The 12,757-nt window shown below is 42.0% G+C and overlaps 2 protein-coding genes across 2 annotated transcripts in view; one reads left to right on the top strand and one right to left on the bottom strand.

Annotated features, from left to right (window-relative positions):
* The window catches only part of col18a1a (collagen type XVIII alpha 1 chain a), a 72,563-nt gene extending 71,169 nt beyond the window's left edge, over window positions 1-1,394 (bottom strand). The window contains exons 1-2 of the mRNA XM_070975752.1: window positions 1,253-1,394; window positions 1,089-1,162 (exon numbers count right to left, since the gene is read on the bottom strand). Coding sequence (XP_070831853.1) covers window positions 1,089-1,162; window positions 1,253-1,263 — 85 coding nt within the window. The 5' untranslated portion in view covers window positions 1,264-1,394. The remainder of the gene's footprint in view (window positions 1-1,088; window positions 1,163-1,252) is intronic.
* An 8,205-nt stretch (window positions 1,395-9,599) lies between these two features.
* The window catches only part of LOC139340731 (obscurin-like protein 1), a 31,085-nt gene continuing 27,927 nt past the window's right edge, over window positions 9,600-12,757 (top strand). Inside the window, exons 1-2 of the mRNA XM_070976668.1 lie at window positions 9,600-10,614; window positions 12,040-12,309. Coding sequence (XP_070832769.1) covers window positions 9,600-10,614; window positions 12,040-12,309 — 1,285 coding nt within the window. The remainder of the gene's footprint in view (window positions 10,615-12,039; window positions 12,310-12,757) is intronic.

Here is a 12,757-nt window from a genome sequence, read left to right as displayed (position 1 = left end):
ATCACAGCCAATCAAATATTAATCGATGTCCTCTCAGTTTCCTCTCCCTATCGTCTGACAGCTATGCAGTTCTCCAACTCAACGTTTGCTAAATTAAATGAAGGACATTAGTGAGGTTCAGAGATAAATTATTCAGCAGCAGAAGAGAGTTCTTTCACTGAGTGGCTCGTATAGCTCTTCAACACCGTTACCTTTGTGTGTGCGTGTAAAAGAAAATCCCCTGACATTTTAATGGCTGTGAGATGCAGGCCAAGAAGTCTGCTCGCATGACACGGGACGGAAATGGGGAAAAAAAAAGCATCTTTCAGTTGTTTAGATGCGCCAACTACAAGCAACAGTCTGGGGTTAGAAAGAGAGCAAGACGCCAGCCAAACAAAGAAGGAATGTAGGTTTCTGAGCGCTGCAGACTTTGGACTTGAGAAAACCAGTAAACAGCCCCAAAGCCACTTTGACCTTGTCAGAGTGGACAAACTGCTATGTTTTATCACTGGATCATTGCAACGTGTAATCAGCGCTCTGCAGCAGCCATGCTAGGCGGTCACTTTTATGATACACAAAAGAATGCTGCAGAATCTGGCTGAAAGGGCAAAGAACAAGCAGCAGACAAATGCAAACCAAGCCAAAGAAAGTCTAGCAGTGGGCAAACATCAGGCTCAGCATACAGAGGCAGCTCAGCATCAGAAAGAAGTGCTGCTGCAAGATAAGTTCTGTCAAACATCCTGGTATTTACTGCGAAAGCTGACAACAGGTACAGAAGCTTGCAGCTCTATCATCACTTATTCATGAAGGTTACAAATCAAACTGGTCATTTGCAACAATCAGCCCACTCAGATGGGTGTTAAACTGGGTGGATAACTTCCAGCAGCTTCCCAGAAAGGATGTTTATTAATGTAAGCCAATATTGTAGTACTTTAGACTTTTATTGTGAAGAAAACTTTGGTGTATTAGAAGATTTATCCTGTAATAAGCACAGGACTTTGCTGGAGCGCGACAGGACGTTCTGACTGTTGCAGGTGACTACAGAAAATACACTGAGCTATACGCATGCCATCAGAGGCATTATTCGTGTCTCCAGCGTTTGTTCTTACCTGGCCACGGCGATGCAGCTGTGCTCACAAAAATAAGGACGCAGCAGAAAAGGCGCTCCAGCCATGAGGAACACCTGCAGAGGCAGCAAGCAATCACCATTCATAACTTCATCGCTACTGAAATCTGCAAAGAAGCTGAGATTCAAACCAAAACGAAGCAGTACCTCATCTTCATCTCTCCTTTCTCTGAAACCGAGTGGGAAATCTACATGGACTACTCGGGGGTGACGAGGGGACTAAAAAGTGCTCACAGTTTTGCTTGGCGCAGCGCCGCCGCTGCGTGCGGGTGGAACAGCTGATGGAGACGCAGCAGCGCTTTGCTGGAAGCGTAGAAGAAGTGTGGGGGGAGAGAGAGAGAGAGAGAGAGAGAGAGAGAGAGAGAGAGAGAGAGAGAGAGAGAGAGAGAGAGAGAGAGAGAGAGAGAGAGAGAGAGGTGAAGTGACCTGCAGGAGTTCACATCAGGGACTTCCGCCAGGTCCTAAAAGGGAACAAATTCCACAGACTTTCAAGTTACAGTGGTTGGTCATGGCCCGGAACCTGTGCCATCCAAAAACACAGCCTACTACTACCACCACCACCACTACTGCCATAATAATCATAATCATAATCACAATAATTATACTCATAATCATTATCATCATCACCGTTCATATGTGCTTCAGACCTCCTTTTCTCTTCCTTTCTCGCATTTGAACTATGAAGCCAGAGGAGTTTTACGCACAGCTCGTGTCACCTGTGACAAACCTGACAAACACGAGGTTACGTCCCTCTGCTGACAGCAGCTGAGGCGTCTGTGAATAGGTGAAAAACTACAACATGAGCTGTGTAAACTTAAGTTTTCCACCGGAAAAGCTTCTGTCATTCATGAGGAGTTTACACTGTCACTACCTCCTCGAGCTGCGGTGGGCTCACAAGAACGGACTTGACAAGATAATGACCACGTCGAGTGTCTGTGAGGGCTGATTTACTTTGGGTTGTCCTGGTTAGAGGTAACAGAAAGGTGAGAACTCCTCGAGGAAGCCCAGAAATATCATATTTAATTCAAGAGTTCAAAAAATACATTAGGATATATGAGGAAGATGAAGACTTAGTCGCACTGACATCTTCAGCCTCAGTCCTGACTGATATAAAACAATTGCAAAGCGTGGACATGTTGCACTTACACAAGACGACCACCAGAGGATGAAATTGGTTTCATTTTCATCAGTTCCTGAGCTGTTCAGCATCGCTGCTGACAGTACACACGTTAGTGTTTGGTTGTTGTTTTAATATGTGATGCGCTGCTTTTCCTCTGTCTGCTAGATGCACAGTCTTGTCCACATCTGTGTAGGACTTGTTGGACTGAAGACACTGAAAAAAGGAAGACAAAAAGCCCAAAACTTTGTCACATTCCTGTGAAGAGGATGCAGCTAAATATAAGCGCTGAAAAATATGAAATAATTCATTTACTGATGTCCATCAGTCCTCTGCAGATGTACACATGTACTGCTGTTTGTCTTCAGTTATCAGTTATGAGTGGACAGTTTCTAACTTTCATCAGCTTAACAGCGCTTCCTTTTCATGCACTAGGTACGGCTACTTTGTGTATGACTTCTTTTAGCACATAAGGAGAGTTTGTTATCACAGGAAAAGGCACTGGGTTCAGGCATTACACTGTGCTGTATTAGCTGTCCTATCTGTGGGCCTCCAGGCTACTGTCTCAACACGTCCACAGCTCTGCGGATGTCTGCTTTGCTCACATTCCAGTGTCAGCTAAAAGAAAGGCAAAATTGTCTGTCAAAGGCTGTTTCAGTGTCACCTAACAGAGACAGGACAGGACTCTGTCCTCAAAGAGTAATATATGATGCCCACTGCTGCTCTATGATGAAAACACAACTTCAGTTATTATCATGTGACGTCAGCATTGTGTCACAGCTGTCTCATGCTTATTACCTTTTTTGATTTTGTCTAATTTTTTAAAATTAAGCTTTGGGCAGCCCTGCCTTAAAGGACTAAGCACCAAGACTTTACCAAGATTTTATGGTGCCTCCATCCTTCCAAGCATTTATTTCAACCTTCAAATAAATGTCTTGTAATCTTAGCTAACGTATCATTTGACATGTTGCCCGGTACATATTTTAAGCGGTTTTATTTGCATAGCAGTACAAGAAAGTTCCTCTCTGGCATTTTGATGAATGGTTCTTCAGAGGATGATTTATTCACAGCAACATTTCACTCCTGCTAACCACCCTTTACTCTGAACAAAGAGTAGGTGACACACTTGACCAAACCACCTGATACAGGTGTGGTTCATACTCAGTAATCACTATGAACAACACCTCTGACAAACGTTTGTTCCTTCCATGTTTGGTCACTTTTTCAATGCTTCGTTGGTCTTGTGATACTAGCTGACAGCTTGACCCAAGTTTGGTGTTCTGTTCTGTTGAGAAAATACACAATAAAGCAGAAACCATTCTCACCATCCATGACATTCAACTTAAAAAAACAAACACCAGTAAAACATTTCAGTTTAATGGTGCAATTTGAGACCTGCTACAGCATCTTGCTGCTGATAAAAATGTTTACTGTCCTGAAGACAGACAGTTTGGGTTAGAAAGAGGAAAAAATAGTATTTGCAAATTTTTCAGATCATGGTAGACGAGACAGACTGGTCTGATACATACTGGAGAGTTTTGCCGAACTAGTGCGACATCTGGGTATTTTTGTCTGACTGCAGATTTTGCTTTTGTTGCTAATTTTGGCCAAATCAGTATGTACTGCTTATATGGCAGGCGGTGAGTTTGTATGTTCTGGGCATGTTTCCTACAGGAGCTCCGGTTTCCCCCACCATCAAAATATGTATATTAAGTTAATTCCCCTGTCAGTGTCCTTGACCAAGGCACTGGCTTAGAACTGGAGTTGGTCCATGAATGCCGCACAGTGGCAGCCCACCACCCCTCAGGGGTGGGTTAAATGCACAGATCAAATTTCACTACATTGTGCTGTGTGACAATAAAACCTGATTTACATTCAGAGTATCAAGAAATATCAAAAGTCTCTCAAACCCTTTTGTGCCCTTTCTAGTCTAAGGCAGCACAACATATATTCTAAAACTCTTAATCTGGATCTGACACCACATAGAGACACACCACATGCCAGAATTTTGTTTTCAGCTCAGGTTATATGAGTTCTGATAACATAACAACCCCTCAAGTTGTTACTCAGTCGCAGGCACAAAGCGTTTTATAACCAGCTTCAGGGGTCTGAGTTATATCAGATTACTTCCAACAGCTGAAATCAGGGGAGGAGGGACTGAGGGGCTGTGGAGCCACTAAACAGCTGAAGGGACATTGCAGCCCATGCTCAGACCAGGTCTCATAATCACACAACAGCCTCACACACTGAAAAACCCAAGCCCACGTGCTGCCCAATCCCCTCATTACCACAGGGCATAGCATCAAACACTGCCCATTGGCTCTTTTAGAAGAAAAATACTGACACTACATAAAAGCAGTCTTGAAGCTGTAATGGTATACATGACCCACAGATATAAACAGTAAATAAACTCATTGGTTGATCAGTGTTTTACCAACATGACTGTAACAAGCTCCTGAAAGGACAAGCACATGAGCACTAAGCGTGGACTTGAAGACACATATCCAAGGGATAAAATGGAGAAGGTGAACTGGGCATGGAGCACAACACAGCTGTACACATCTGCTTTGCACATTATACTGAATGAGGTTGTTGGTGTTACTTCTAGAAGATTATGAGTGTTCAACAAACATTAAAAAGCCACAAAATCACGTTTTTATTTGGATCAAGCGCTCAGTAATTCTCCTGTTCCCAGATGTGTTAAAGGAGAATTTTATGCTTTTCTTTTAAGGAAATGGATGGAAATTGTTGCAGCACAACCAGAGATATCATCTTTTTAATGCCAAGTATCCATCTTCATCGTCAAAACATGGCTCCTACATTACCCACAATGCAACTCAACAGTTCAGTCAAAGATTTCAGTGTGTTATGCTAGCAGCCTCAAGCAGTGATGAGGAGCAGGTTACAGAGGTTCACCTAAGTTCACCTCTTTTTAACTCCACACCAACAGATTTTTTTCATTTTCAAACAGTTTTCAGCCCCAACTTGCGCTGACTCAAGTGACATCACTTGAGGCAGTTTGTCAGACTTCACATAGCTCCGAGCTGCAGCCAAGAAAGGCTTCGTACAACTGTATTCTCAGTTTCCTTGTAAAGAGTTAAATATAAATCATGATTAAGTAAAAAATACCTCAAACTCAGCACATGGGGAGGACGTCGGGGAGGTGGAGGGAGCTGCAGCAGCAAATACTGAGAGTGAATCAGTGTGAGAGTAATAGAGAGAAGTTACACTGTAATGGTACACCTCCATGAACGTGATACAGCACATCCTCATATCTAAAGCACTGAATAGGTCGATTGCCAATGACTCCCAAAATGACCTACAGGACCATTCCCAAAATGACATCTATCAACGCTGAAGAGCTCTAATGACAGGCCGCTACCAGACCTTCGTCCTCATGTGGTTCTGAAGGGGTCACAGTTTGCTTAGGTTTAGGCACCACAACTACTTGGTTATCTTTACGAAAAGGTCATGGGTCAAAATGAGTACGTTACCTTTACGTATGTGACGTAACGTTATGTATTAATGTTACGTTATGTAACATTACATTATAACTGAGGCCACTAGAGGTCGCCATGCAACAAAAAGGCTGATATGACTGGTTGTTACTGGTCAGGTGGTAGCCAAGAAACTGGTAAATGATGACTGAAGCAGCTGATGAATAACCTTTCAGAAAAGGTTTCACTGTAATCAGTAGTAACATAGCAGCAAGAAATTAGTTTACCATATATTCTCAAGTGTTTCTCCAAAAATGGTATTCAGGCATTGCAGCACTGGTGGAGGTTGTACTTTGAATGCATTATTTTAGTCCAAAGTACTAGCATTGTACTCCATTAAAATATCAAATTGGGTGATAAAGCACCAAAATAAATAGAAGGAAAAAATCATATTTTCAAATATGATTATGTATGTTATATTTATATATGTATATTGAGGGTGGCATGGTGGCACGGTGGTAATACTTTCGCCTCACAGCTAGTGGGGGGAGTGTCCCTCCACCATGCCCTCGGTGCCTGCTGCTTGAGGAAAGGGGCCTTTCTGTGTGGAGTTTGCATGTTCTCCCCGTGTTCACCTGGGATATCCTCCATAAAAAAAACCCACTAAAAACATGCAAGAAACCACCACCTGACCAATGGTGACAAAAGGTCCCTGGGCGCTGCTGTCGGCTGGCAGCCCACCGCTCCTGGTCTGCCACGGAGGAAGGACTTTCCAGGATGGGTCAAACGCGGAGAAAAATAATTTCACTAAGCATGGTGTGTGTGCAGTCTCCCCCCTGTAGCATGTGTGTGCGGCGATTAATAAAGTATATCTTCTTCTTCTCTATATAGTGTTGTTAATATTGTGTGTTTAGTATTGTTTTTTGCTCAAAGTGAATTTGCATATAGTTTTACATCACTGTGTTGCTTCCTGTGATAATCTTCAACAAAAACTAGAATCAGGGATTTCTGTTTAGAATAAAAGGTAGTTAAGCAAAAAACAGCAAAGGTGGGGCTAAGCAAAGTTTATCTCTCCTCTATCCACTGTAATTCGTAAATTATCAGAGGCTTGACCGCCTTCACAATTGTGCATTAAGTATGCAAAGGCGCAGATCTCCTTTGGGGGGCATGATATATGTAATAGTAGCTCGCCACCTCTAAATATGGATCTGTTTATTCTGTTGATGAATAGACTTTGTCTTTGTTTGAACAAAATTACTTGCAAGGCATCTGATACAGGACTCACTGAAGATGTAACTCATGAGCTACAGAGATGAAATCTGGGAAACATAGTCTGATAGCAAGCAAAGGTATCAGGATGAAGTAAACTGTTTACTTCATTTCCCAAATCCCCACTTAGTTTAGTATATTCAGTGGTTCAGACCACTAAGCAGGACACATGGGGGGGATATAAGTTGGAGGGGACTCCTCTTCTCCAACCCCCCTGGAATCTGTGCCCAGGACTGGAGGTTCACAGTGTTTAAGACCCATAAAATCTGCTCAACTTTATTTTTTGCTTTTTTGTTCTTCCAGCTGAGTAACAATGCACCATAAGGTGGAATTATCTGTTTAACTAAAAAACACTTACTCTCTCACGTTGCACACTCTGTAGAGTAAAAGATGTGAAAGATGGTGGACTGTATAAACTTGTAACTTAAACAAATGTTGGAAATTGAATGAAGGCGATCCTTAAAATACTCTGAGACCAGAAGCTTGTTCTTCTTCTCCTACGATTTTTATTGCAAAGCCTCAAGTAAGCTAAGCAGTCTGCCCTGCTCTGGCCACCTGAACTATCTTTAGTCCCTGCTGGCAAGTGAATGGAAGTGCCCGACTTATCTTCACTGCTGTCATCGAGGCAGTCAGTATTTTTAGGGGGTAGCAGCAGCTGCAAAAGCATTTAACGGTATTCCACGAACAATGACACTTGGGGTGTCTAAGGCCTGAACGACACAGAGATTGGGGGACCACTCTGAAGCTGTGGACACTGAAGTTCTGTTTTCTCTTCCTCCTACCGGACAAAAGTCTGCAAAGATGTGCTGGAGTAGAACTTGGGACTGTTGAGGCGAGCATGTGTCTGAATCTGAAGTCAACTTGGGACATTACTCAGCCTTCAGGAGACGAGTGGCACTACTTCTTACCTCGAAGAGAGATTGCAAGTGCGGAATGTATGTTGACGGTCGTTCCCCGCGACTGAAGCGAGGTAGGTCATGTGAGGGGTACACAGCACAGCTTCACAAGGGGCAGAGGTCATTCCAATTAAATCAGACAAGTAAACACAGGGGTTAATCTCCTCTCTTTAAACCTCCGGAGGGAATATTAAAGACAATTTCAAGGCAATGTCCAAACTGTGTTAACAAAACTTCTTGCACTATGAAAAAGAAATTTTATGCAACAGTTAGACAAAACATTTATTTCAATTTTAATAAAAACAGTTAATCAAACAAAATGTTATTAAACATTCATTTTTAGATAATTTTTTAAAAAATCAAATTAATTTTCACCTCCAATGTTTAGGTTTAACTGGTTTAAGTTTTCTATTTTTTTAGTACATAAGGATTGACGAGGCTTTGAAAGGTTTGACTGAAAACAAGTTGCTTTCCAGTATTTTAACCTTTTTTTGCTTGTTTGTTTGAATAAGAGCAAAATTTTAGGATGGTTATTGTTATGAATACACAGTTCTGATATGCTTCAGTAAAACATATTCTTACAAAGAATTATATCTACTATGATGGATGATGTAATTCAAAAACAATATCCTAACATTATCTTTGTGACCTGAAGACTGTGTTACAACACTGTGTAGGAGTGGTCACATGGCTTATGTTAAACACCTGCCCTCATTGCACCTTATAGCCTGATGAAGGATTCTTATATTTATAATCAGAGTGGATTCCTTTTAGATGCCAACCTATACTGTGGATGTCCATCATAACTAAGTGGGACAGTCAGTATTTTTCATCTTTACTCTAAAACACATAAACTCAGTTCACTGATAAATCTGTTCTTTAGAGTTCAGACGCTCATCAAGAAAAAGTTGTAGGTGAAGGAGATGTTGACACGGACAGTCAGAATGGGAGGAATATTTTCATGGGGAGAGAGAGAATTAAAAAGTGTAGTATAAACAAAATTTCTAGAATTTCTCGATATCTATTTATGAATATGACAGAAAAATACTTTCAGCAGTGACATTTAAAGAAAGAATTCCCTGACAGTGCTGCCAACAAAGGGTGTGATGGAGGCTCAGCATATTTTGACTGGAAGGTCTCTTGGGTGGGCAGACCATGATTTGGACCTGTGTTTGTGTGACCATGTGGGTTTCAGAGTCTTCTTTGTGATACCTGACACACACTCCCTCACAGGTCTTTATTTAGGGCATACTATATTAAGCACTTTCCCATTGAAATACAGCACCAGCTGTACTGGCTATGTGTTGTGGCTGCTGTTGCAATAGGACTAGGCACCCACCCCCTGACCCCACTCTTCACGGCTAGCCTGTGTTTTTCTCTCATGCAGACAGATCTAATTCAATTAGCCCTAATAATCATACCACCCTTTTGCACTGAAACACACGCACGTAAAGGGAGGGAGGCTGAGTGTTGAGGTGACAGATGTTTTAATCATTCATTCTAAAATACAAGGGTTCATTTCCTTATTACACAAAGGTAAAAGTATAATCTTATTACATAAAGTTATTTCATATAGGGCTGAATGATCAAGCTAAAATGTTAGATCACTGTTTTTATCAACTCAAACACACAAGCTGATATCAAAGTAATTAATCTGTTTTTGTGTTTTTTAGAAATTTGCAGTGCAGAAGTTGGACCGTCTTGCCCCAGTGAATAACTGCCTTAATACTCTCCTGGGCTCCTTAAGGTGAAGTGAGCCTGACAACAAAGCAGAAATGGATGTGTTTGGTGGTGCACCACGTTTCTTGGCCTATCCGAGACCTGTGGTGGTACAAAGTGGAACTGATGCAGTCCTAAAGTGCCAAATTGGTGGTGATCCAAGGCCTGCAGTTATCTGGGAGCGAAACAATGAAAAGATTGACCCACAAGGACGATACAGGGTCTTTGAGGATGGAAATGTTTACAATCTCATCATTTCAGCTGTGACCACAGAGGATAGTGGCCAGTACATATGCAAAGCAAAGAACAGCATTGGGGAAACATACGCAGCGGCCACACTTAAGGTGGAAGGTGAGGCTCAAGAGATGGAGTTACGAGAGGAAAATAAGCCACGGTTCCTCATCAAGCCCCTGTCCACTCGTGTTGGCCGTGGGGATGATGCTGTCTTCTCTTGTAAGCTCTGGGGAAACCCACGACCAGAGGTTGTCTGGGAAAAGGATGGCAGGAAACTCAATGAAATATTTGAAAGCACGCATTTCAGTGTGGGCTACCAGGACGGTGGATGGTTCCAGCTCAAGATCTTTAAGACTCGTGCACCAGATGGTGGTGTATATACATGCAAAGCCAGGAATGAATTTGGGGAAGCGTTGGCAGGAGCCGTGTTGCTCGTTGATGCGGGCCCTGGACATGAGGAAGAAGGAAATCGTAATGGCTATACAAATGGCCACTGGAAAGCCCACCAGGGAAAACAAAGGAGTGGAAGGCAAGTGCCAAACCGGCTCAAAGACGACACCATGACCAAGTCCACTAAAGTGAAAATGTTTGCAGTGACAGAGGGTAAACATGCCAAATTCCGCTGCTTTGTGACTGGGAAACCCAAACCAGAAATAATTTGGAGGAAAGATGGCAGGCTGATACTGTCTGGAAGGCGTTATTTGTTATATGAGGACAGAGAAGGATACTTCACACTTAAAGTTCTGTACTGTAAGCAGAAGGATAACGGAGTTTATGTTTGTGCTGCGTCGAATACTGCAGGGCAAACCCTCAGTGCCGTACACCTCTCCGTGAAGGGTAAGTCCATTTGCAGCTTCAGAGTTTCAATTTTTAAGATGTGAAGAAATATAGGCACGACTTAAAGAGCAGACATGATTGCAGCTTGTGATGCTTTTTGCATTCAGTGAAGGAGGGAGTGAGGGTGTGGCGTGTTCTTGGATCAGATTTCTATCCATTTGACACTAGGATGATGTCAGTGTGATATCTTCAAAGAGGTACTCTGAGATCATTTATTGGGGCAGGACCAGACAAGGAGGGCATAATAAAAATTTTGAGAGTTTTATAGTAGTATTATGATGTTTAAAAAAGAATGGTCATTTTGCACAATGATGTTGTTTCAGATATGCTAAAATTTTATGTTAACATACAGAAATCTTAGATATGTGTAAATAATTAACTTACTATCACCTGCAAAACAGGGTGAAACACCTAATATTGTTAGTAAAATGTATTTTTCTGCTCCAAGTAGCAGGTTCCTGTTCACAAATGCCTATTTAAGGAACTCATGCAAGTTCATGTCAAGTATAAGGCCTTGTATCATCAGTCAGTTGAATTCATGAAACAGGAGGTCAGCAGGCAGTGAGCTGCAAATATAATCAGCAATCAAATTATATGACACCAGCTGCATTAAAAGCAATTCAATCCTGGGTCCACTGGAGGATTAATGAAATGTATTAATGATCTGAAACTCAACCCGAGAGATGTACAAACAGGCAAAGTTCATCAGCTTGAGGTGGATTCCAGCAGCAGTACGATGTCTGCAAAGTCACTTAGCTTGTGAAAGGTCTAGGGGGGCGTCCATGTGTCGAGGTCTTTGGGAGGGGGATCATGTTTCTCACATGGCCCTGGGAAGTCCAAGCTCATGGCACCAACAGAAAGTATTGTACTGTACCAGTCAGAGATAAAGAAAAGAAAACTGGGGTGGCATAAACGCTCAGGTGGATAGTGAGGACATTTAAAGTAGATTTAAATGGTGAACGTATTTCATCTGTTGTCGGTGTGCTAAAGTCAACTCATTAAAACATTAGTAAGATAAGGAAATGAAGAGCTTTGCACACAGACTGGCTAATACAGTCCACATTCTTTTGTTTACAGCTGTCTGGTTCTGTCTGATGGTGTCAGTTACAAACAGTTTATTTCCTATCTAACACCCCGATGTGTTAATGACCCTTCCATTCCTCAGCTAAATGAGCCACTTGTCTCATGATTTTGTTCATCTTGTTTGCTTCACTGGAATTTACTGCCAAATATATTTCAATTTACAGTTTACAATTTACAAGGACGTACAGTAGAGGATGTGCTGTGTGAGTTTTCACAGGGTCGGCTTGCCTGAAGAATTTATGTGGATCAAGTAACACTGAGCATTTGGTAGACAGAATACGGACTATATTTTTAACATCTTTAGTTAATCAAACCGGTGTTGTTCCTGCTTCTTGGTTCCAGAGCCGCCTGTGCGGTTTAAGCAGCCTCTCATTGATCTAGAGGTATGGGAACGAGATTTGGCTGTTCTCGAGTGTGAAGTTCCAGAGGACTCTGTTCCCATCACATGGTATCTGGAGGATAGAAGACTGCAGCCTGGGGCCAAATATGGAATGGAGGAGTGGGGAACAAAAAGGCGACTAACTATCCGTGACATCGGAGTTGACGATGATGGGATTTACCTCTGTGAGATGCCCGATGGAGGGAGAAGCATTGCAGAGGTAGCTGTGAAAGGTAAATCAGTAGACAAACTGTATAAGGTTCTGAAGACACAGTTAAATTTATGTTGGGATGATCAAAATCAAATGTGATGTAACTCAAACTTTGAGAACCCTAACTCTTAATTTTGAAACACAGCTGACATGAAACTAGCAACTAACAGTATTGTTGCATGTTTCAATACTACTAGTCCATTATGAGAAAATTGTTGGCATCAGTCTTTCTATGTGTACACTCAAGAGAGAGAAAGCCCTGTACCAGTCAAAGGAATTATGACTTTTGTTTGCAGAGGACAAGAAAAGAAACAGTGTGATATTGATAAACAGCCACAAAATCTATAAAAGAAGGAGTGGGAGTAGTTGGACATGTCAACAAAACATCGACTTTTGACATGGGAGACCACAGTTCACTATGCATTTCCTACCAAGAGTCAATGGTGTGTCTTATAAACATGACCAATTTT

This window comes from Chaetodon trifascialis, chromosome 12 (genome assembly GCF_039877785.1).
Source record: "Chaetodon trifascialis isolate fChaTrf1 chromosome 12, fChaTrf1.hap1, whole genome shotgun sequence".
Taxonomy (NCBI): Eukaryota; Metazoa; Chordata; class Actinopteri; order Chaetodontiformes; family Chaetodontidae; genus Chaetodon; species Chaetodon trifascialis.
Note: the sequence above shows the minus strand (reverse complement) of the source record. Positions and strands in the feature narration are given on the sequence as shown.